Source organism: Aedes albopictus, chromosome 2 (assembly GCF_035046485.1).
Source record: "Aedes albopictus strain Foshan chromosome 2, AalbF5, whole genome shotgun sequence".
Classification (NCBI taxonomy): Eukaryota; Metazoa; Arthropoda; class Insecta; order Diptera; family Culicidae; genus Aedes; species Aedes albopictus.
The window spans coordinates 55,816,937-55,842,404 of NC_085137.1; the positions used below are offsets into that span (position 1 = coordinate 55,816,937).

Here is a 25,468-nt window from a genome sequence, read left to right on the forward strand (position 1 = left end):
AAATAGAACAGAGTACGATCTTTCCAATGCAACCGAGAGATTGAAAATCCATTTGCTCCTTTTTGAGATATGACTTTAAAAAAAAAGTGATTTTTCGAAGAAAAAGGCCAATATCTTTTTAACTATGAGAGTTAGAACTTTGAGCTCTTTGGAAAAAACATGCGTCGTTAATAGTTCTAAAAGTGCTCGGAACAAAGTATTTACGAGAAACGAACGAATTAAAAGTTATTTCAAGAAAACTGAAATTCATGGATCACCCTAACATGAATCTTTTAAAAAATTATAAGTTAGGAACCATAAGAGATAGAATAATGGTTTCTTCGGCAAACTTGCTCCAAATAAGTTCTTATACAATTTTGTAGAACATTTTGTAAACATACATAAAACTATTAAAAAGCAGATGTTTGGATCAGCGAAACAAGAGGGACCACCCTAATTTCACAATAATGAAAAAAAGGTCGAAAAATAAGAAGAAAGTTTCCCAAAGACACCATGTATCTAGAACTTATGGTTTTGGCACAAACATTTTTGTCTTCGTGAATATGGCTCTGGACCCATTGTGTACTGGGCTCGCCTAAAACGCCCCTGCAACCCCTTCACACCCCCTTGAATACTTTGAAAGCCCCTATAATGCCCCTGAAATGCCTTGGAACTCCTCTGAAACCCCTTGAAAAACATAGGAACGCCACTGAAGTCCTCTGGAACACTTTCGAAGCTCCCTGGAACATCCCTGACACTCCTAGAACACCACTTAAATCACCTGGAACGCACCTGCAACCCCTTTGTAAACTCCTGGAACATCCCTGAAATCGCTTGGATTGCTCCTGAAACCCCTGGAAAACTCCTTAAATCTCTTGGATCGCTCCTGAGTCACCCTAGAACACTCTTGAAACCCCAGAAACACTTCTGATATCCACTGAAACGCCCCCGAATGGCTCTGGAACATCCTTTAAATCTCTTGAAAACTTCTAAAACGCCACTGAAACCACATGTAATGCCCCTGAAATTCTCTGGCTTACCCCTGATGTCCCTTAAACGCCCACTGGAATGCCCCTTAAACCTCCTGACACTCATTTTTCGTCCATGAAATACCCAGGAACATCCCTGAAACCTTTTCAAAACTCCTGGAACACCCCTGAAACTCATTGAAACATTGAATATCCCTGAAAGGCCCCTTGGAACCCCTTGGAATGCCTCTGACATCTTTGGAACATCCATGAAGTCCTCTGGAAACCCCCTATAGCACCTTTGAAATCCCCTGGAGTGTGGAGCGGACCTGGTGTGATGGTTAGAACACTTGACTATCACGCCGAGGACCTGGGATCGAATCCCACTCCCGACAAACTCGCAAAATGTGAGTTCTTCCTTCGGAAAGGAAGTAAAGCGTGGGTCCCGAGATGAACTAGCCTAGGGCTAAAAATCTCGTTAATACAGATAAAAAAAAATCCCCTGGAGCACCAATGGAATGCCCCTCAAACCCCTTTAAAACCCCTGGTATGTTCCGGAAACCCTTTGAAACCCCCCTGGAACGCCCCTTAAACCCCCTGGAGCACATCTGGAACGCTCCTGAAACCCTTTGAAATCCCCTGAGTTCATCTGGAATACCCCTGGAACTGAAGTGCCCCTGAAATTGAAAAAAAAAAGTGCAGTCATGCTAAGAGTTGTAATGACAATGTTCACCAATTGCGTAATGCAAGTGATGAAAACAATCATGGGCATTTCCAACTCAACGAAAAAATCGCGTAGACGGAAACTTTATCAATTCAAATGAAATTTTGCTCATGTACGAGCTGAGTGCCTTTAACTTAGAGTGGCATCAATGTCAAATTTGGAACAGCAAACATCTGTCAACTCCTTTAAATTCCCGTTAAAAACCAGCAGGAGACCTGTCGAATTTGGAATATAACGCCACTCTCCCTTCCAGTCACTCTAGTACGAGCTACTGTTTAAAAATGTTTGTCATAATATTTGTTTTCTAATATTCTTCTTCTAACTTTTGATAAGGGCGCATAAAAAATCCTATTTTTTTTCTTCAGAAACGGTCTTTAAAGATACTATGTTTGATGAAATCTGAAGCAGTTATACAGTATAGTCCACGTCTATTTCGGGCACAACATGAATTCAATTCCCGTCACATGTTCTGCGTGACACTATAGTACACATAGGATGGTCAAACATTTTGATCTGACCGTAGGTGTTTATTCAAAAAGTCGACCATATTCTTCGCAGTCCAAATTAAATCATGTGTTAAGCGTATGAGCAGAAAGCTTTTTAATTGAGATGGATAGCTTTACAACAAAGACCAACATATTACAATGTATTTTTCCTCCATATCATAATACCACAGACAAACAGACGTAACACTTGCGAAATTTCCATCGACCACGCTTTTAACGATTATTTTGAATTTTCATAGTTGGGGCTTTCACAACCAGAGGCGCGCGCATCGTTTTTCTATGCGTTTGACGTTTCACACTAGCGCCTTCTGTTGACGATATTGCACAACACAGTGATTCGTACAACTTTTCCACCAGGTGATGGTAGTGTGAACTGGGCGACGGATTTCCATGAAAATCGTTCAAGGTGTTACGTCTGTTTGTCTGTGATAATACGCTATCATAGTGTAACGGAGAAATCTTTCTCTGTGGTTGTGAAATACGATGTTTCGTATGCAGAAAATCCACGCAAGCAATTACTTTCATTCTCGCTAGGCAAAAACAACTTGTTGTTTACATTTTTCAGACGGGAAAAAAGATAATTTATTTGATTAATTGAACAACTTCTGCTGCATTCTTCAGCAGTGAAGCCCATCTTTGAAATGCCACAGTGCTTTTGTGGAGTGTGAATTGAGGGTTGGCTCAACAAGTGAATCAGGCGAAGTAGAAATTGAAGGTTATGAAGAAAAGTAGGGTAGCTGCTGCTTTGATGCGGTTGCCTTCGTGTACGCAAAACGGGAAAAATGTTCAACTCATAAGTGGACTAAAATTGAATCGTGAAATTTCGCCGGTTATTGATCGTCTACATAGTTTTGCTTCTATCTGAGGAGCCATTGGCAAAAATATGTTGGAATGTCTGTAATGTAGTTAGCGCATATGACGAAGTAGACTTCTACCCTACATGCTTGTATGAAGCATAAATTATATGGCTTATTAATCTCTGAGGAAATGTGTAAGCAAACAATACTGATAATTCAATTAAACAATTTCAACATCATCTTGATTCAAAAATAAATCAGTAGGAATGCAACACAAACTGAAAACGATTATTCTGGATGTTGTACACATTGGCGCTTATAGAAAACGCAACAACTCTGATCCTTCGAATCTAACATCGTATATTATGGGTACAAAACACATGATAATGTTAAACGTAATAGCTAGGTAATTCATTCCAATATTTAAAAAATGATCTAAGTTATTATAAACCGCATGCAATATCCAAACACTTAGTGATCAAATATTTGGTCATGTATTTGCACAAAGTGGTAAAAAAGTTCATCTTCATAGCACGTAATGATGTTTTCTCGATCAGAAAGTAACACAACACCTACGTTTTCGATTCTTTTCATTTTTCAATATGAAAAACCATTTCAACATGTTTATTGATTAAATTAACACTTAAGCTCGGAGGATTGACGTCAGCCTTAAAAAAATACGCATCATATGATATTCTACAACAAAACACAGAAATAGAGCGCGCAGCACTCTTTCACGCGTGTTTCAAAATCAGCAAACCGAATTAGCTCGGGATGATTAGCACCTGCTTCATTTGATGGGTCTCCTTCCGACACGGCAGCCAGCACTTGCCATCAGAAATGTAGCTTTGAAATGCACATGGCCTCGGCAGGTTTTTTGAACACGTCCGCCAGTTCCATGATCTCTTCCTGCGTCATTGCACTTTGCTTTCGCTTTTTGAACAGTTCGTTGTAGTTCAGCTCAATTTCATCATCGTTTGAATCGGAATCGTCGGCACACCGGAACGTCATACCCTCGTCCAGATCTTCGTCATCGTAATCCCCTTGGCTATCACACCGGGACATGATCCGTTTGCGTTCGTCATCCGTAAGGACCATTTCGTTGAAAGACTTTTTATAATGCATGATCTGACTGCCCTCCAAGTTGTACGGGTCCATTCGATGAGTCAGGATAAAATGGCAGTGCAGGTCGTCCTCATTCATGAAAGCCTCGTTGCAAAGTCCACAACGAAACCGTATCGAGTGGTAGTGTTTGATCCGGTTATGCGTCATCAAGATCTCGAACGTGGAATACCTGAGCGAACACAGCTCACACACGAACTGGATCGAATCGTTAAAAACCTGATGAATGGTGAATCATTATTTTAATAATCTGATTTTCTAAAAATAACAAATTTTCGAAATCTACATACCTCAATCTCAGACATCTTGTGATTGTTCTGTATATTGTGAAATCTTCTCCTAAAATATCAAGCAAGTCTCCGGCTTATTCAGCTCCTATTTCTTCTAGATCTGCAGATTAACTGCCGGTGTTGGATGATTGGCTTTAAAAAGAAACCTTCGGATCGATTTCAAATCAAATATGCCAATTAACAGTAAGCCGTTAAGTTTTGCGATAATAAAACTCATAAGTCGAGTGCATGGGCACCTTCGAAGCTTATTTTTAGAGATGGAGACGCCATTGATGACAGAATGACCGAAGCTTGGTTCAACTTAGGAACATTAAATGCAACTTTCAATAATATTTGCATATGGGTATATTGAGCACTGATAATACAGTGTGTCAACAGTTTTCTGTGACGTTGGTAATGTTTTTGTGGTGATCCTGAGGCTTAGTGACAAACAAATCATGATTAGGAATCTTTTTGTATGCCATGAATGGTATCTAAAAACGGGTTCCAGAATGTGCAAATTAAATTTTTATCCATTTTAAATAGAGTGGAGACTCATACTACACAGATATCAGGTGATGATGAGTAAGCTGTGAATATTTGCAAATGTAGGAAATTTAACGCACGGGATTTTATGCGTTGCAATCGTTAGCTCACATAACATTTTTGCCTTTAAATTGTGGTCAAAACTCCAACAATTAGTCATTTTCTCTCGAATACTACGTAGTACATTCTGACAGCTGTTCAGGTAGACTCATTTTTTTAGAATCTTAATGCTAAATTTACCATATAAATTAATAATAGGGGAATTCAGGTATTTTAAACAGACCGTTACGCGTATATATTTTGGACATTTACCAAGGGGTTGGTCATTCAGCACACTTCATTTGTGCCGTGATTTCTGAGCGTGTGCCAATATGTGCTTATACCGTGCCGGTTGTTTTTCAGTGTGTGCCGGAGGTGTGCCGAAGTGTGCCGGAGATGTGCCGAATGTGCCCAGTGGAATATTTTCTTTAAATGTTTTTGCGCTAATTATAATCCTGTCTATTTTTGGCGAATGTTATAGGCTAATCCAGATGACCCCCAATTATAGAGGCGCTTGGTGAGATAAGGAGAAAATCGTTTGTTTACATAAAAAAGTCAATTTTTTTGTAGTCAAATTTTACTCATTTTTTGCTCTAGAAGTTGTTATTTTCCATTTGAAATGGCTTCCATTATCATCATTCTTGATGCCCACGCCAACAGATACCGGATTGCCCGAATAAAAAATACAGTAGAAAAACCGAATGTTGTACTGTAACAGTACTATTTAAAACCATATTGTTACAATAAACACCACTGTAAAAATAAAAAATACAAAAACAATAAGATGTAATGTTAGACACCATACAGTGAATTGTAAATGAGATAGTTACAATATACTATACGGGTTGTTAAGTATCGTAACAATATAAAAAAATATTTTTCTCCATATATATTTTTTTACAAAACCATACATTTTATTGTAAATGAATTGTTCGAAATACTGATACGTGGGCTTTAATATACCGTACATTGTATGGTACACGTATGGTTTCAAACAATAAAATGTACCGTAAATATATTGTTTTTAATTGTAATTTCACTATTGGTTATAAATTTAATCATGGTTTTGGAATGGTTCTCTTTTGTTATGTTGTATTGTTTTACATTAGAATAAACCATATAATGTTATATTATCTCGTCATGTTCCTTCGATAATGGCAGTTCTAGCCAAACTAACCTAAACTCGTCTAAGTCTGAGTAGCCTCTGATTGCATTAACAGTTGAAGCTTAAGCTCCCATGTCCCACCAGCCAGATAACCGGGTTTTGCAAACTAAGCATTATTTGTGGCAACACTTTGAGCGGCATGATGGAACTATGCCTAGCGCGCTAAGTGTTATTAGACCACTAATGTAGTTGCATGAAGTGGGTGACGAGGTACATAAGTATCATTACAGCGTGCTTAACCATTATTGCTATATTGAGGCTCCAATTTGACTGAACTATGAAATGTGTACATAACAACTCATGAGAAAACTGTCAAGTTCGATTCAACTATAAGTTAGGTTAAAAAGCGAAGACGAACTTATTTCAGAAGTCGTTTCAGTGTCCAGTCCAGTCCTTATGTTAAAAATGTCAAAGATAAATCGCATTTAATTCGGTTGTTGTATAAGGCAATTTCACATGAGAGAAGAAGAGAAAGAATAGTGTTGAACTCATCCACTGATTTACGGTAATCTGGCCTGCGTCTTTCCGGGTTGACCTACATTCGTATTCCTCTCATCGCACTCTACATACCTAGCCCACCATATCTCTTGGATATGCAGTCCTTAGGACACCTGGTTTACCACTTTATTTAAACATTTTATTGACTTTAAATAGATGTTTCAACTTATTCACTTTTTTCTCTTTCATTTCCTTTGCAACAAAAATGTCACGGACATCAACAAAACAAAGCACGGAAAAAATCATAAACTGAATAAAAAATTAAAAATGCACGGAAAAAGATTGTTTCGGAATAGTGAATGGTTCAAACGTAAGAAAAACAGTATAATATATTGTTACATAAAGATCGGATGTAAATGTATAATAGCTACCAATGTGCAAAGCTTTTAGCGAACCATTCCATTACAATACACTATATTGTAGCTGGTACACTGTATGGTACAGGAATGGTTTTCACCAAATACCCTATGGTTAGTTTTTATCCGGGTGGCCAGCTAACAAAAAATCCGGAAGATCGCCCGCATAGCAAGTACCTACCGGATCTTAGCGCATCTGAAAGAGAATTAAATTTTCTTTCCAAAAAGTGCTCGTTTGTTTCTCTACGATGCGGAATTCGATATGTAAAAGTGAAAAAAGTGCACTTTGCCTATGCTGCGCCATGTGAAATTTGGAGGAGTCACGTTTTTCATAGGGTTCTCATACCTGCCACCAGATGAGGAGGGATCGTTAGCTTCCGTTGGATTTACCTATTAGTCTAGTCGGTGTTTACCGACAAAATTCTACCCAAAACACTTGTCTAGAATCTGTATGAAGGGATTTTTGCAATCGTAAGTATGTTGACAGTTTGATTCCACACTCAGCCAAATAACCTTAAGATTTCCATAAGGCCCAACTTATGAAACGGCCTTTAAGTAATTCATAATGGCTCGGATGAATATCATAAGGTCACTCTATGACGTAAAATCGTCTCACAGCTTGGCTTTTATTCATGTTTAGCAACATGGTATTCTCAAGCGTCGGTAGCCGTGTGGATCAAACATGGGATCGGTGATTCCGACGTTCATGGATCGAATCCAGTCTGCATCATTTTAATATTTTTTTTTGTTCTTTTCATAAGTCTATCTTATGAAATTTGTCATAATAAGCACGATCAATTTTCATAAGGTATTCTTATGTCATCCATAAGAATTAGTTATAGCAAATTTTCATAAGGTATTTTGATGAACTTCGCTAGTTTTTTTCGCTGAGTGCATACCGAAAAGTTGGATTTCTATGTTGTGCCCATGTGTGCTGGATTGTGCCGGCATGTGTGCCGACATGTGCCGGCATGTATGCCGGGCACAATGTGCCGAGTGACCAGCCCCTTGACATTTACGGTAAAATCAAATGGAAGTGTCAAAAATATATACGCTTAACGGTTTGTCCAAATTACCTAAATCACCCTAGATATCGTTTTGGAGACGCCAGGCTGAAAGTCTCAATATTAAAGATAATGAAATGTTTGAAAATATATCCCCTTGTGTTACTTATCCATTTATTTAGAAGTCATAACAAGGGCAATGGACATAACGGAGTCGAAACCATTTATTTTATACACTTATGCATTGGTTTTACATTTCCACAACTTTCTTAATTCTATGTTAAATGTTTTTTTTAATTTAGGGAGCCGAAGTACTTGTAGCTTTTTAGAAGGAATAGAACACAATCTCTATAACAAAGTAGTAACACAGACAAACAGACGTAACACCTTGAACGATTTTCATGGAAATCCATCGCCCACTTCACACTACCATCACCTGGTGGAAAAGTTGCACGAATCACTGTGTTGTGCAATATCGCCAACAGAAGGCGCTAGTGTGAAACGTCAAACGTATAGAAAAACGATGCGCGCGGTTGTGAAAGTCACAACTATAACAATTTAAAATTATCGTTAAAAGCGTGGTCGATGGAAATTTCTCAAGTGTTACGTCTGTTTGTCTGTGGTAATAATAAGGGGATTCGGGTTAAGTACTGTTCCTTTTAATTCCACTAAGAATTTGCATCCTTTGACAGATACGTATTTTGACCTCAACTGTAAGGTCATCTTCAGTGACTTGTACTTCACATGAGTCGAGTCCACTAACTCGCCTAGATTCATCATTACTAATGAATTCAATAACCAAGGGATCCACTAAACAGATTAAACAACAATTAAATTTGCAAAGGAAGGAATTCGGAGATTTAATCTTGCTATGTTATACCACAGCCAAACAGACGTAACACTTGAGAAATTTCCATCGCCCACGCTTTTAATGATCATTTTAAATTTTTATAGTTGTGACTTTCACAACCAGAGGCGCGCGCATCGTTTTTCTATACGTTTGACGTTTCACACTAGCGCCTTCTGTTGACGATATTGCACAACACAATGATTCGTGCAACTTTTCCACCAGGTGATGGTAGTGTGAAGTGGGCGATGAATTTCCATGAAAATCGTTCAAGGTGTTACCCAGCGGCGTCATGGTCACGATTTTTTCCGCAGTCAAGTTCGCAGATCATGAACAATCCTCGGTACCCACTTTACGTAATTTATGTTTAGTCCCTTACTGTCAGAGCTGTCAGATCCACGGGAGGGCTACGGTGATCTGATTTTGTTGCCGCTACCAGTGCTCACTAATACCAACATTCACTCAATACAGCAGCGGGAGAAAATAAGGAAAACGCACTTTGGCGAACAACGTTTGCGAAATGAGGTGTGTGTATTTTTACAAGCAATTCCCACTCTCTGTAGGAACTTTACCTAAACATCGACACTCTGAAATTGAAAATTATCAATTAATGCCACTTTTTCATGATAAACACTTTTATGGGATCTAATGTGATCTAAGCGTTTTGTACCGATATCCCTCGTAAAAAGGTAAACATTCAAATTTCACAACAGTATTGGTGAATATTTTGGCTGGAGCATAAATTTATGCTCCACGTAAGGAGGCACAATTCAACCTGTCAAACTCCATGGTGTAAAAATAGGTTGTCATCCCCTTGGTCAGATCGGTGTAACACGCTAAATATAATTTACACAAATGGCAATTTACACGGAAAAAATACACGGTAATGAATATTTATTGGGTACTGGACTGGACATAGAAAATTTAATGGTTTTCTTTGGTACATCGAGGTCTTGAAATTAGTCTATGGTGTTACGTCTGTTTGTCTGTGGTCTATCTTACGAAACGACAACGGTGTTGACACAGACAAACAGACGTATCACTTCGGAAATTTTTTGAATCAAATCATAGTCACGAAAACATGTTCGCGCAATGTCAAAATGACTGAGTTTGGCCGGCCATCAACTAGGTGGCGGTAGTGGGCAAACGTCAAACTCGAGCATAAACGATGTGAGCGCCAAGTAGTGGTGTGCCGGGACCTTATTTATCGATATTATCGATATCCGTTTACCCAATTATCGATAACGAAACGATATCGGTTGATGATTAACCTGGGCTTGTTAGGGGAATATCTGTAAATAAAAAGAAAATCGGGTTAAGTACGGTTCCTTTGAATTCCACTAAGAATTTGCATCCTTTGACAGATACGTATTTCGACCTCAACTGTAAGGTCGTCTTCAGTGTCTTGTACTTGACTCGACGGTTTCCAAATATCAATATCGGATCCGATATCCGATAATGAATAAAATATGATATTTTATTTTTAAATTCACTTTTTATTCATATTTGGCGGTTTCAGTTGGCAGCAGGGTTGGCAGTCAATTTCCTCAAAGTGAAAAATTAACACCATGTTCATTTATTAAGCCTTTCCGGAGACAAACGCTCAGAAGCAACTGACGTTGCAATTTTAGTTATTAATTTTCTTGGAGCTTGATACAACAGCGGGTACCCACAATAGAGTTAATAAACTATAGAGGACGAATGTCGCTGGTGTTCCCTTTGTTCTCGCTCGGGAACATGTCGGGTATCTATCTGTCAAACTGCATACTTTTTCGCTTTGACACTTATATCCCTGCCTATCTCCGCCAGCAAGAGATGTTGCGGCGGCGACGCCAGCGACATTCTTCCTCTATAGTTTATTAGCTCTATTGTACCCACACTTATAATTCTACCAGTAGGGGGATTAGGGGCATAATGGACACCATAAGAAAACACTGGCACATGTTAGACTTGTATAACAGACACAAACATAACATATTAACAGTTGGCTTACAACTTTAACTTGTTTCCTACGTATTTCAATCATTTGCAGCTGGTAGAATGTCATTATTGTGAAGAACTAATGAATGAAAAACCGTGTGTTTTTTGGGGCTGGCCGGAAAGGTACGGGGCTTGGTATGGGGCGAAATGGACACCCATCGGGGCATAATGGACACCCCTGCATATTTTATGCTGTATCTTTGAGAATACGGACCAGTTAAGTAATTTGCCAATGGACATCAATACCACAGATATAATACTTCATCTTAGACGAGTTTACATAACTTCGAAGTTAATTAACCTTTGCTGTACTAACATACTTTTTGGCACATCATTTTTACCTTCAATTTGCTCTAACTTACTCAAATCTCAACCGATTTTAATTCTCTTGGCTCGGTTGGATCGGGATTTTTCCCTAGTTTTGACGGTCCAAGGATGGATTGGATTGGCCAAGTGGTTCCGGAGATATTCCGGATACCGTTGGGGTAATAGATTATCTTGGACCAGAGAACTCTAGAATTTGTCATCAGCTTGATGGTTTTCGCATTATTTCTAGGCTATTTATCTTACAAAAACTTGGTAAAATGTTTCTGCAATATCCGGAAGCATTCATGAACTCTCTGGGAACCACCTGGCCACGTTACAGATTCCACGCCCCCAGGGAAGTGGCCAATTACCGACCTGAGCCAAACCCTAACGTGCGACCTATCAAACTTCATGAATTTTCAGTGCCAACTCGTTGGTGATCATTACAAGGATGACCCTTCTTTGTGGAACCACTTGGCCATGTTCCGGACTGAAGGCCACGCCCCCGGGGAAGTGGCCAATTACAGACCGGAGCGAAACCCTAACGTGCGACCTATCAAACTTTATGAATTTTCAGTGCCAGCTCGTTGGTGATCATTACAAGGATGACCCTTCTTTGTGGAACCACTTGGCCATGTTCCGGACTGAAGGCCATGCCCCCGGGGAAGTGGCCAATTACAGACCTGAGCCAAACCCTAACGTCCGACCTATCAAACTTCATGAAATTTCAGTGCCAGTTCTTTGGTGACCATTACAAGGATGTCCCTTTCTTTGTGGAACAATTTGGCCATGTTCCGAACTAGAGGCCACGCCCCCGGGGGAGTGGCCACTTACCGACATGAAACAAACCCTTGCATGCGACATATCAAAGTTCTTGAATTTTCAGTGCCAGCTCTTTGGTGACCATTACAAAGTTGACCTTTTTTGGTGGAACCATTTGGCCATGTTTCCGACTAGAGGCCATGCCCCCAGGGAAGTGGCTACTAACCGACCTGAGCCAAACTTCATGAATTTTCAGTGCCAGCTCGTTGGTGATCGTTACAAGGATGACTTTTCTTTTCGGAACCACTTGACCATGTTCCAGACTAGGGGACATTCCTTCAGGGAAGTGGCCACTCACCTACATGAAACAAACCCTAGTATGCAACCTAACAAACTTCACGAATTTTCAGCGCCAGCTTGTCGGTGACTATTACAAGTACAACTTTTCTATGTGAAATCACTTAGCCATGTTCCTGAAGTTCCTTTAGGAATGCTTTTGGATGTTCCTTCAGAAATTCCACTGGGGTTCGTTCAAGAAATCCTCTGAAATTTCTTTCAAAAATTTCACTGGAGGCCTTTTTAGTAATTCCTTTGGATGCTGCTCCTGGAATTTCTCTGGGAGTTGTTTTAGTAATTCTTCTGGAAGTTTCTTCAAGAATTACTGAAGAACTTCCAGAGGAAAGTTCTTCCAGCCAGGAAGAGAGTTCTTCCAGCCAGGAAGAGGCTTCCAGCCAGTGAAATTTCTGAAGGAACTTCCCGAAAAATCTTGAGTAATTCCTTAAGAAATTTCATGATCAATTCCTGAAGGGGTTTTCAGTGAAATACAAGAAGGAACATCCGTAGAAACTTCCTGAAGAATTCCTGAAGAAACTTTCAAAGAAGAGAATATAAAATCTAGGAGAACTCCCTGAGAAACTCCCTGAAGAGTTTATGAAGGAATTCTCAGAGGAAATCCCAAAGAAAACTCCAGAGGAATTCCCGAAGGAAATTCAAGAAGAATTCCCGACGAAATATCCAGATAAATTCCCAAAGATAGGTCACGAGGAATTCTCGTAGGAAATTCCATAGGAGTTCCCGAAGGAAATTCCAGAGGAATACCTGTAGGAAATTCCAGAGGAATTCCTGTAGGAAATTCCAGAGGAATTCCTGTAGAAAATTCCAGAGGAATTCCTGTAGGAAATTCCAGAGGAATTCCTGTAGGAAATTCCAGAGTTTTCATAGTTGTGGCTTTCACAACCAGAGGCGCGCGCATCGTTTTTCTATGCGTTTGACGTTTCACACTAGCGCCTTCTGTTGACGATATGGCACAACACAGTGACTCGTGCAACTTTTCCACCAGGTGATGGTAGTGTGAGCTGGGCGATGGATTTCCATGAAAATCGTTCAAGGTGTTACGTCTGTTTGTCTGTGATTATGCCCCCCTAACCCCCCTATATAAAAATGCTGCTGTACAGATTCACCCTTTGGCTGCCCTTATGGACCTTAAAAATAAAAGGAATAAAGGATGAGTCCTAAATATGTCGTTGAACATGGTTGAACCTTGTGTTGAACTATCCATTCGTGATAACTCCAAAGCTTCGTAGCACTGATGGACTGTTCGATATCGTGCAAGGAATATCGTCGATATCGGGTTTTAAATGATCGGATATCGTATCGATAATTTGGACCCGATAATTATCGATAATATCGGATTTATCGATATCGGTACACCCCTAGCGCCAAGGGCGGTCAGCTGACCAACTACAGCCTGGAATCGCTGGTTGGGTCACGACTGCGCCCCGATTAGCGAATCGTGTTCGTTCGTTGGGCCAACTGACAACTGCTCAAAATGCTCTAGACTCACGCAAGTGACGAGAAATACGTCACAAAACACTCACATACTTGCACAAACGTTGTGTATATAGAAGGTGCGATGCGAAGGGGGACAGACGTCAAACTCGTTTTAACATTGATTTTGACATTGACAGTGCTTTTTAGTTGGGTTTTGCCCCAACCAGTGAACATCCAACCATCGAGACAGCCCATCTAACGAGCCGCCAACGAACGAATCGGCACTGTATGATTTTTTTAAATAGATCGTTTGATTGGTGTACGATGCAAAATATCAGTGTTACGTCTGTTTGTCTGTGGTGTTGATATTGATATTAACATTCACGGGCTTGGGCGCTACCTCCTGTCAAATTTTCATTCATGAAATGAGCGATCAGCTGATCCGAAACGCCTCGTTAAATGGCTTATTGAGCGCTCGTGTGCTTTTAATCGAGTTTATACAGCCTGGATTCGCTGGTTGGGTCACGACTGCGCCCCGATTAGCGAATCGTGTTCGTTCGTTGGGCCAACTGACAACTGCTCAAAATGCTCTAGACTCACGCAAGTGACGAGAAATACGTCACAAAACACTCACATACTTGCACAAACGTTGTGTATATAGAAGGTGCGATGCGAAGGGGGACAGACGTCAAACTCGTTTTGACATTGATTTTGACATTGACAGTGCTTTTTAGTTGGGTTTTGCCCCAACCAGTGAACATCCAACCGCAGACAGACGTTCTAGCTCGAACAAATTTATTCAAATTTTCTATGTAAATTTTCACTAGCGACACCTAGGCAACCGATTGCCACAGTGCAGTCGCGTGCGGTTGACAGTTTAAGAAACCACGTGCTTCCAGCCGCTTACTTACCACCCAATTCACCACCCACCGAAAAATAAAATCAAAACAAACACTGTCAAAATCATTCCTACATCTGCGTCACATTCACAAAGATTTCCCAATGCGAGTGAAGTTCATCCAAATGCAGTTTTATTCAAGCAAATCTATGTAAAACAAAAGTAATAATGTGTACAATATTTTACAAGAGTCCTGCGCTAATTTGTGCAAAACATTTTAGACATTAAATAAAAGTCATTTACTCTGCACAAATTATGTGGAAACATTATTAGCGTGCAACACGTGCGGTCTTCCCGCCATCCGGCTGGAAGACGACCGTGGTGACAGTTGTTGGTCGCAACGCACATGTGAGGCAGCGATTGAATATGAACGTCGCTAACGCCATCTGTTCGCTGATTGCCACTTGGCAATAGGGTCCTAAAATGAAAACTATTTTCCCGCTTTTGGTGCATAACACGAAAGAGCATGGTTTTCTGATCTCAATGGTAATTTTTTTGAACTTAAACAATAACAGAATAGTTAATAAACTCAAAAATAAAATAATGTTGAGCAGGTCTTGTTTGACATTCGAGGTCAACCTTGACGTAACGAAAGTGAAACGGCGGGTTGCAAAAGACACCACATTGGCCCACTTTTGACAACAAATGTTCCTGTTTGACATACACGGTAAACAAAATTTACCCAAAATTGAGTGCTAAACAAGGAGTGTTGCAAAAATTATTAAAATTTTTGAAAATATATTTTATGGGCTTTACCTAATAGGAATACTTAAAATATGAGTAAACATGTCGTTTTAATCAATGCTTGATCGAATTATGCAGAAATTGAGATAGGCCTTTAGGAGCCTATTTGTGGCGGCCATGTTTTTTACACAAGCTGCTGAGTCAAACTTGAACGTCTGTCTGCGATCCAACCATCGAGACAGCCCATCTAACGAGCCGCCAACGAACGAATCGGCACTGTAGAAGAATTCGAATGGCCCCCAATGGATCATTGAAGCCGACTTTTCCGCTACTCACCGCAGCAAAACAAAAACGCCAGCCACCGTATAAGCACAGACAAGCAGACGTAACACCTTGAACGATTTTCATGGAAATCCATCGCCCACTTCACACTACCATCACCTGGTGGAAAAGTTGCATGAATCACTGTGTTGTGCAATATCGCCAACAGAAGGCGCTAGTGTGAAACGTCAAACGTATAGAAAAACGATGCGCGCGCCTCTGGTTGTGAAAGTCACAACTATAACAATTTAAAATGATCGTTAAAAGCGTGGTCGATGGAAATTTCTCAAGTGTTACGTCTGTTTGTCTGTGGTACACTAAAAATAATCCGCATCTAGTTTGTATATGCCGCGCACATAGATTTTTGCAATCAAGCTTTGCACACAGACAAACAGACGTAACACTTGTGAAATTTCCATCGACCACGCTTTTAACGATCATTTTAAATTTTCATAGTTGTGGCTTTCACAACCAGTGGCGCGCGCATCATTTTTCTATGCGCTTGACGTTTCACACTAGCGCCTTCTGTTGACGATATTGCACAACACAGTGATTCGTGCAACTTTTCCACCAGGTGATGGTAGTGTGAACTGGGCGATGGATTTCCATGAAAATCGTCCAAGGTGTTACGTCTGTTTGTCTGTGCTTTGCACATAAATCTTACTGGCCTTGCACATAGAACAAGATTTCTAGCCCATCTTAGTTTGCATATGCAATGCACATAAAAAGTAAAGGTCTGTACTTTTTCGTTCTAAAAGTCAACCTATTGCATTTTATATGCCATCACCAATAAATATTAGGTGTATTTTTTTAGAAATAAAATCATTATCTTATGATGAAAAAATGTATTTGGAGATTTGGTAATGTCGTAACGAAAGATGGTAGCATAAATTCTACATCTGATCGTTACTACAATAGAAACCAGACTGAATTCCTACACCTAATCCCGAGTCCACGAACCCCTACCTACAAACCATCTCGGTTCCGAATCTCTCTCCCTCTCTCTTTCACTCCTATGTGGTTCTCCGCGCGCCGCGGTGGCATCGAATGAGTGCACTCTTTCGCTTCCAAACGAATTCAACTTTCGTTCAGTTCTCGTACTTTATCCCGGTTTGCACGCTGGTTCGTTTAGGGGTGTTCAAAATAGAATGGTTGTTTTTCATTACACACATGATGAATGATAACCATTTATCTAATCAGTCCAATCCTAACCACTACATTATCCCCCTTCTCTACTCTTCTAATTTTTTTTTTTAACCATGTAGTAGAATTTTGGGGTCATTATGACCCAGACAGGCCCGCTGAACGTGCGCCACACCATCATGGTGTGAAAATTCTAACATCTTAGGAAGGTTAAACGTGTTAATGTAATTCGAAAGAATATTCTTTAAAAATCTCTATTGAAATATAAATAACGTTACCATTTATTCAAATCAAATGCAAATCCAAATCCAATACAAAGCCAACCCCAAATCAAATACAATCCAAATCCCATCCAAATCCAATCCAAAACCAATTCAAATCCAATCCATATCCAATACAAATCCAATCTAAATCCAAACAAAGTCTAATCGAAATCCAATTGAAATCCAATTTAAATCAAAATCGAATCCAAAAACAATTCAAATCCAATTCAAATCCAATCCAAATCCAATCCAATTCAAATCCATTTCAACTCCAATCCAAATCAAATCCGAATCCAATCCAAATCCCTTAAAAATTCAATCCAAGTCCAATCCAAATTCAATCCAAACCAAATCCAATCCAAATTCAACCCATATCTAATCCAAATCCAAATCCAATCCAAATCCAATCCAAATCTAATCCAATCCAAATCCAATCCAAATGCAACCCAAATCCAATCCGAATCCAAATCCAAATCCAATCCAAAATCCAATTCAAATCCCATCCCAAACCAATCCAAATCCAATCAAAATCTAATCCAATTCAAATCCAATCCAAGTACAATCCAAATCTATTTCAGATCCAATCCAAATCCAATCCAAATCAAATCCAAATCCCTTAAAAATTCAATCCAAATCCAATCCAAAAAAATAATCCAATCCAAATTCAACCCATATCTAATCCAAATCCAATCCAAATCCATTTCAAATCCCAATCCAAATCCAATCAAAATCCAATCCAAATCCAATACAAATCCAATTCAAATCCAATCCAAATCCAATCCAAATCCAATCTCAATCCATTTCAACTCCAATACAAATCCAATCCAAATCAAATCCGAATCCAATATAATTCCCTTCAAAATTAAACCCAAATCCAATCCAAACCCAATGCAAATCTAATCCAATCCAAATCCAATCCGAATCCCAATCCAAATCTAATCAAAATCTAATCCAATCCAAATCCAACCCATACCTAATCCAAATCCAATCCAAATTCAACCCATATTAAATCCAAATTCAATCAAAACCCAATCCAAATCCAATCCAAACCCAATCCAATCCAAAACCAATCCAAATCCAATTCAAATCCATTTCAATTTCAATCCAAATCAAATCTAAAACCAAATTTAATCCAAGTCAATGTTAATCCAAATGCTATCCAAATCCAAACCTGTCCACTCCAATCCAAATGTAATCCAATTCCAATCCAAATTCACAGCAAATGTAATATAAATCCTTTTCAACTCCAATCCAAATAAAATCCAAAGCCAAATCTAATCCATATCAATGGAAATCCAAATGCAATCCCAATCCAATCCGAATCCAATCAAAATCCAATCAAATGCAATCTAATCCGAACCCATTCTAAATCCAATCCAATTTAATTGCAATCCAAATCTGTTCCGTCGTCTTACAAATCCTTCCGTCGTCTTTTTTCTCATTTCTTTATGGATTCACTCATTTTTTTCTTTTTTTTTTCAAGGCTCTGTCTTGCTCCCGTATTTTTTCTCATTCTCTTTTTTTTACCAATGCATCTCAATACTCTTCCTTCGCCTTTCGATATTTTTTTTTCTCTTTCATCAATTTTTTTTCGCTCATCAATTTTTTTTCCAAACTCGTAGCTCGCTTTAGTCTTTCAACTGTTTTTTTTCTCTTTTTTTTCACAAATCCTTTTTTTTTTGCTTTTTTTCAGGCATTTCCTATTTTTTTTACCTTGTGTTCTCATTTTTTTTCCAAGACTTCGGTACGTTTCCTTTTTTTCTCCTTTTTTTGCCTTTTGTTCGTCTTTTTTTTTTTCAAACTCTACTCTTGCTTTCGTCTTTCATCTATTTTTTCGCTTTTCCATCACAAAACTATCTTTCACCCTCCATACTCTCAATTTGTTTGCTCTCACACAAATCCACGCGCTCTTTGTTCCATTTACTTTATTAACTGCATGCTGCACACTCGCATCTGTTTAGAAAACTGCTTCCCAAAATCCAGTGTCCGCCATTCTTCGCCCAGTAATATTTCGCTGTTAATTCCATCCACTTATCATTCTTTACATATTCATTTATTTTCCCTCCCGTCGGAATTCCTGCACCTATCCAGCTATATACGTTTACCTACCACAACTCCATATAAAACAAATTTCAAACTTCGAACACCGACAAAAGCTCTGAATCACACTTTTCCACTTTGCCCACGAATGATTTTCACGTATAATACCACCTACCGGCTGTACCATTGTCGTAACGAAAGATGGTAGCATAAATTCTACATCTGATCGTTACTACAATAGAAACCAGACTGAATTCCTACACCTAATCCCGAGTCCACGAACCCCTACCCAAGGTATTTACATATTCTAAGGTAGTCTTAGATGTCAAAACTGGCTGGGCAGCCATTATTTTTTCACCGTGAGAAATTCTGAAAACAAATCCCCCGCCTGCTCAAATTCCTTTGAAATTTCGCTTCCTCTGCTTTTCTCCACAAACTAAACGTCATGCTCAACCTTACAATATATAAAAACCTTGCCCCTACCTACAAACCATCTCGGTTCCGAATCTCTCTCCCTCTCTCTTTCACTCCTATGTGGTTCTCCGCGCGCCGCGGTGGCATCGAATGAGTGCACTCTCTCGCTTCCAAACGAATTCAACTTTCGTTCAGTTCTCGTACTTTATCCCGGTTTGCACGCTGGTTCGTTTAGGGGTGTTCAAAATAGAATGGTTGTTTTTCATTACACACATGATGAATGATAACCATTTATCTAATCAGTCCAATCCTAACCACTACAGGTAACTTTGGTGATCAATTGAATATTTACAAATGTGATTTTTCGGTGACAGAGCTTTTCAATAGTCCGGGCCAAACGAAAAAGCGATGTGGGTGAAAGGACAAGGAGATTCCCTCTGATACGGTGGAGACTCGCTGATACTTTGGGTTTCTTCAGACTGGAGCTTCTCTTCGGTAGACCTCGGTGGTGCGGCGCGTTTTTGCTTACGACCAGCACCTCCACTTAATCAAAACTGATAATACCAAATCTCTGAAAGAAATCGTTTATTTAAATCAAATGCTATTTTATCAATCACAAAGAAATAAATACTTATGGGCTCTTGTCTCCAAGCGAAAATCTGCTGATAGACTTCACCTACTTTATGACCGATTCTAACGAATCTTCGTTAGTTCAACTTTGGTCACCGTGCTTTGCAGCGTCGTAACCTCGATCTCGATCTGGCATTATGTGATTATTATTACATAAAAGAAAATGATTAAAATACGTTACCTTAAAAAAACTGCAGAAATTGGACCGGGAAATGTCGACCGTAAACTCGGCCAACAATAAAAGTTTTTTTTCTTGCTCCACCATTTTTCCGTTAACGAAATGTTTTGAATGTTCCGAAATATCAATCGATGCACTCAAAATTTATATTCAATTGACATAGGTTGTTAATGCATCATTTTTAGAATTCATAGCAGTGCATATGAAAAATATGTGCAACTCAATTATATTTAATGTAAACACTTTAAAATCTAAATGCCGCACATAAAATGAGGATTTGAACCACCGATTCGCTTTTATCTGTTTTGTGCACATAAAAACTAATGGAGTTTTCATTTCAGTGTATAAGGACGGTAACACAGTGACAGCAGTCGAGTTACGTCAAACACACAAGGCTACGGTGGCGCTATCTGTTCATTTCATAGCGGCCGTTTTAGTTATTTTAGTGATCCATTGTAGAGGCGCTAGGTGAGATGAGGAGAAAATCGTTTATTCGTAAATTCGTCTGTGATTTTACGTCGTTCTCAAAATTTGTTACTGAAATAGTGCGCCTAAGACATCAACATGATTTGATTTAATCGCGCACTTTAATTTACGTTTTCGCACTTATGAAGACTGAGTGCTCAGTTCAGTGGTGAATTGGTGGTGAACTATTTAAATGCGATATATAAAGAAAGAATGTCGCTAAAATTCGATTTTAAATTTAATATTTCCCAATCTCGTCCAAAAAGTAAACGAGACAGCACGCCATCTATGTTTCATTTCTGGAAAGGCCGCAAATTTGGTTACCCTATTATTGTTGATGTTTTTTGTTGTGTCGTTCAGCACCACCCTGTGCTTGCGCAGTTTGTTTTGGTGGTTGACAGCTCACGGGAGTGACATAACCGCATCTGCAGAAAACATGCACGGTTTTGTAATCCTGTAGAAAATACGTATTTTTCACTTAAAAATCTTATTTTTATCTATAAAACAACAATGAACCACTTGTGCAAATCATTCTCCAAGTTTCCTCTGGCACCAGCTTCCCGGATCGCCGCGGTAAGTCGTCTTTTCTCAACGAATCAGTGCTTACTGCAAGGAAGCAGTTCGGCTGCGGCTAGTGAGACGAGCGAAAAAATCGTCGTGCCCCGGCGGATAGAGCGCGGTCCCACGGATGTGCTGAATGCTCTGTCGAGCACGGTTGGATTCGATCCAACCGCTGCCCATTTCAAGTACCACGACGATCCCTACCTGATACCGACGTCCAATGTCGGGAAGAAAACGTTCGCGATGGCTCAGGAATCCGGTCGGAAGGCGGCACTCTGGATCCGGCAGCAAAACGCCAAGCTGTTCCAGGTGGGTGGTTATTATTTCATTGCATTTGGTTGTTCTGGATTAAACATGGTTATTGGTAAATTTTAGCACAAGGAAGCTGACCCGCCGGTGGCGGCCTTCATTCCCACGATGGTTTACACCGAGGAGAGTCAGGTGGAAGTGACCGACCTCGAAAAACTGATCGAAAACGTGGACGTAAAAGATGCCGTTTTAGTTTACAACCTGCTGAAGAAGAACAACATCGAAATCCGGCCGGAGCTGAAACAATCGTTAATGGAGCTTTTGTGTTTCTTCAACCATGAGGAATCGCTGCCGGAGGAATTCATCGAAGAGCGCTGGTTCCGACAGGGAGTAACAGAGAAGGGTCGTCAGAGGAAAACCTGGAAAGATTTTGAACTGGCGGAAACGATTTTCCACGAAATTGAGGACAAAAAGCCCGAGCACTACTGTACGCTGATTCGGGGAATGGCAAAATACTTCCAGGTGAGTCGAATACCACGTTCCCTCTTCTATAATCTAGGTGGTTCTGATCCTTGATGTATTATTGGCAAAAAGACGTTCTGCATCTGTAATATTAATCTTTACCACATGTCCACATGTAATTCTCAACTGGGCTTGGTGCAGCGTTTTTTTAAGTAAAATTGAATAACTAGCAATCATTATCTACTATGTATCATTTCACAACTTTATAAAACAGACTAGTTATTATTTTTATTTTTATCTGTTTTCAAGGTTGAAAAAGCATGGGCCTTATACCAGGAGACCGTTGAGAAAGGAATCCTGCTGGACACGAACACCTTCAACAGTTTGATTCAGATCGCCTCGTTCCTGAAAGAAAGTTACGAAATGCGATGGGATTTGGTTTGTGAAGTTTTAACGATGATGAAAAATCAAGGCTTGAAGCCGAACATTGGAACGATGAACGCTGTTCTGCAGACTATTACTACTATTGGGGGTTACAACCATCCGAGAAACTATGCTCTGAAGACACTGTCGGAGTTTAAGAAGCTAGGAATTGAACCATCCTTGGCAAGCTGGTACTACATGCTGGCAATCTTCTGCCGCGAACGTGGTCCGACGAGCCACATTTTGCACGACATTATGAACGAAATCGAGAATAAGGAATTCACGATTCAGGATCCCAAGGATACATTTTTCTTCGTTACAGCCATGGATGTTTGCCGCCACCATTTGCACGATAAAGATCTGGCGAAACGAGTGAACAAATTGCTTCATTTCAAGGATAATTACAATTTGATCGGTGATTCGTACAAAGAATCTATCTACTACAGGAACTTCTTCGCCATTCTTTGCAACACCGAACCGCTGGAAACGTTCATGGAGACTTACAACTTGCTGGTCCCTAACGTCTACATTCCGGAACCATCGGTAATGGAGGACATCCTTAAGTCGATAGATGTGAACGGTGCGTCGGATCTCCTTCCGCAGATTTGGTCGCACATGATTCAGTTCGATCACACCGGTCGCGAGCACCTGCTGAATCTGATTCTCCAGATCATGATCACCAATCCGCCGGAAAATCCCGAGCTTGGAGAAAAATTCACCAACATTGCTTGGAACATGTACACTCGATTGGAGGAACAGCTGGCAGCTGAAAGTGGCCGCAACCAGCGGACCAGTGGGCTATCCGGTGCCCTTCTTGGGGACATTCTCACCATTTGCTGCCGCGGAAAGGACTTTGAGAAGGCACAAGCCCTGTTCGAGAAAATAAACAACGAGCAGAATTCGATCGTCGGAGATCCCAAAGTGATGGCCATGAAGGCATTTATTGAACTGTGCATTGAGGAGAAGAAGCCCACCCTGGCGGTTAGTTGCTTGCAGTACTGTGCGGAAAATGGTTTCTCAGAGAGTGCCGAGCTGGGGCGACTCATCCACGGTTCGATGACGCTGAGTGAGGTGCACTTGGAGAAGATCAGACGGTACGTTGGGGCAGATGTCTTGAAGCCCGTCAATAAGGGTGCTGTGGAGGAAGGTAAGTGAATGTATGTTAGTTGGGTAGACTAGGGAATAGATGAATGATGCTTTGAGTCGATTACATATTATGTGTTATTTAGTAGATGAGGAAAGAACTTCTGAATGCGATACAGTATGGCACGGATATCGGTGTGATAATGAATCCTTTACTGAAAATTCAGTAGGTACTTTAATGTTGTTGCATTGCTCATAACTGCATATATGTGGGATTTTTTTGCTAATGCTGGCATTAAATTACCGGGAATGATAACCAATACTTTAGACTACCTAGACTACCAGTACTTTAGACTGCGGAAGAGCACTATACTTATTTTAGGTACAAAAAATATTGAAGCTACCAAAGGAGAGTAAGTGTGATTGGAAATCTGAAAAAAAAGACTGTTGTTCTCTACAATGGCTTCGGTAGAAGTTTGAGAATTCTGGTGAACATGGGCTCAGAAGAGGGTCAGTGTCAGCTGCTCTCAGGGGGAAAGAGCAACTGATGAAAGTGTCGGGGCTGGGATCAAGCCCATGACCATCTGCTTATGAAGCAAACGTGTAGCCACGGGCTCCGGTACAGGAGTTCCTTGTGGGATTCATCCTTGTGAACTTCCTTAAATAGTTTCTTCTGAAAATGCCCCAGTGTTGTTTTTGTTATGCTTCTGCAATTCTTCCAGTAGTTTCTTCGGGAGCTCCTCAAATCGTTTCTTTCAAGGTTTCCACAACAGTTGCTTTTGAGATTCTTCCAGAAACAGTTTGGGTTTCCTCCTTGATTTCTATCAGAATTTCTTCTGTGATAGTTCTAAGAATTAATTTTAAAAATGTTTCAAGCAGTTCCCCAAGAATTCATAAGAGTTTTCCGTAAATTCCTCTATAATAACTCTTAGAATTTCTCCAGAATCTACACAGAACCTCTTGCAGAAATACCCTGGGTAGTCCTTCAGGAGTTCCACAAGAATTCCTGTAGGAGTTTCTAGGAAATTCCTACAGAATCTCTCGGAAAATTCCCCAAGAATTCCTCCAGTATTTTTTGCCAAACCCCTCCTGGATTTTTTCCAGAGAATGCCTTTACGGTAATTCGTTCATAAATGGCCGGGGTTCTGCTAAACCGAACTAAGCGCCAAAAAGTTTATTCCGAGATAATTAAGTTTAAAGTTCAAAAACTCACAAATAAACAACAGCTAAGATAATTTGAAACTTTTCCGCACACATGTAACTTACAAGCCTTCATTAACCATCAGAGATGAAGAATACATGTAAAATATTTGAAATCATTGATATAATTACATTTGATTTCTCAGTAATTTGCATTCAGTTCACTCTGGCTGATCAAAAACATTGGAATATGGTTTATAGTTCAGTGTGGCTGACTGTGTTTCTTTGTTTCAGAGAAAACCAGTCGGCTTGTGATAAAAATCTTGATTGTTCATCGTCTGAAGTCGAAGTAAATATCACTCACAATCCTTAACATGAATCAGAGAGGACGCGTATAGTACAGTAGCACGGAGGTCTCAAAATAGTTTAAAATATGAACGGCGGAAGCCCTCCCAGCTCAGCAATTGCCACCCATGTTTTTTTTCATAGGCCATGCATTGTGCAGGCACAGAGCAAGAGTGATTATGTCAAATGATGTCCTTGCATGTCCTGACCCTGACGTCCTGAGATGTGAAAGTGGAGCAATTTGTGTACTTCAAAGTTATGCTGGTCGAAGAAAACCATGAAAATGTTCTGCCATAGTGAACCAAGACAAAACAAATTTCAAAAATACGAAAGAGATTCGAATTTGGATCACTAGAGTGATAACCAAGCGCGTTACCTCTAGGTCATTTTACCTAGCTGAAGGTCAGTCGTTAAGTCAGAATCAAGTTCTAAACATTCTTCTAAAGGATGGTTTTCGTGAAAACGCCATTTCTCGATCAGTAAAAGCGAACCAAGTGTTTGATTTTTTTTCAATCTTTATTATTCTTATTA

At 39.9% G+C, this 25,468-nt stretch overlaps 2 protein-coding genes across 2 annotated transcripts; one reads left to right on the forward strand and one right to left on the reverse strand.

The window, feature by feature from the left end:
• Positions 1 to 3,444: 3,444 nt before the first annotated feature.
• LOC109421603 (uncharacterized) lies at positions 3,445 to 4,517 on the reverse strand. Its single transcript, XM_019696110.3, has 2 exons — positions 4,387 to 4,517; positions 3,445 to 4,315 (listed from the first exon to the last, which is right to left on the reverse strand). Exons 1-2 carry the CDS (start codon positions 4,399 to 4,401, stop codon positions 3,809 to 3,811), a joined length of 522 nt encoding a protein of 173 aa, XP_019551655.1. The 5' UTR covers positions 4,402 to 4,517; the 3' UTR covers positions 3,445 to 3,808.
• A 16,563-nt stretch (positions 4,518 to 21,080) lies between these two features.
• On the forward strand, positions 21,081 to 23,579 carry LOC115265574 (small ribosomal subunit protein mS39). The gene is made up of 3 exons (XM_029871208.2): positions 21,081 to 21,544; positions 21,611 to 22,006; positions 22,256 to 23,579. Exons 1-3 carry the CDS (start codon positions 21,185 to 21,187, stop codon positions 23,522 to 23,524), a joined length of 2,025 nt encoding a protein of 674 aa, XP_029727068.2. The 5' UTR covers positions 21,081 to 21,184; the 3' UTR covers positions 23,525 to 23,579.
• The last annotated feature ends 1,889 nt before the right edge of the window (positions 23,580 to 25,468 follow it).

What these genes read in the sequence shown, in the direction of transcription:
- LOC115265574 (XM_029871208.2), top strand. Translation starts at nt 21,185, where the DNA reads ATGAACCACTTGTGCAAATCATTCTCCAAGTTTCCTCTGGCACCAGCT. An exon ending in AAAACGCCAAGCTGTTCCAG is followed by an intron (nt 21,545 to 21,610) that starts GTGGGTGGTTAT and finishes GGTAAATTTTAG; the next exon opens with CACAAGGAAGCTGACCCGCC. An exon ending in GAATGGCAAAATACTTCCAG is followed by an intron (nt 22,007 to 22,255) that starts GTGAGTCGAATA and finishes TCTGTTTTCAAG; the next exon opens with GTTGAAAAAGCATGGGCCTT.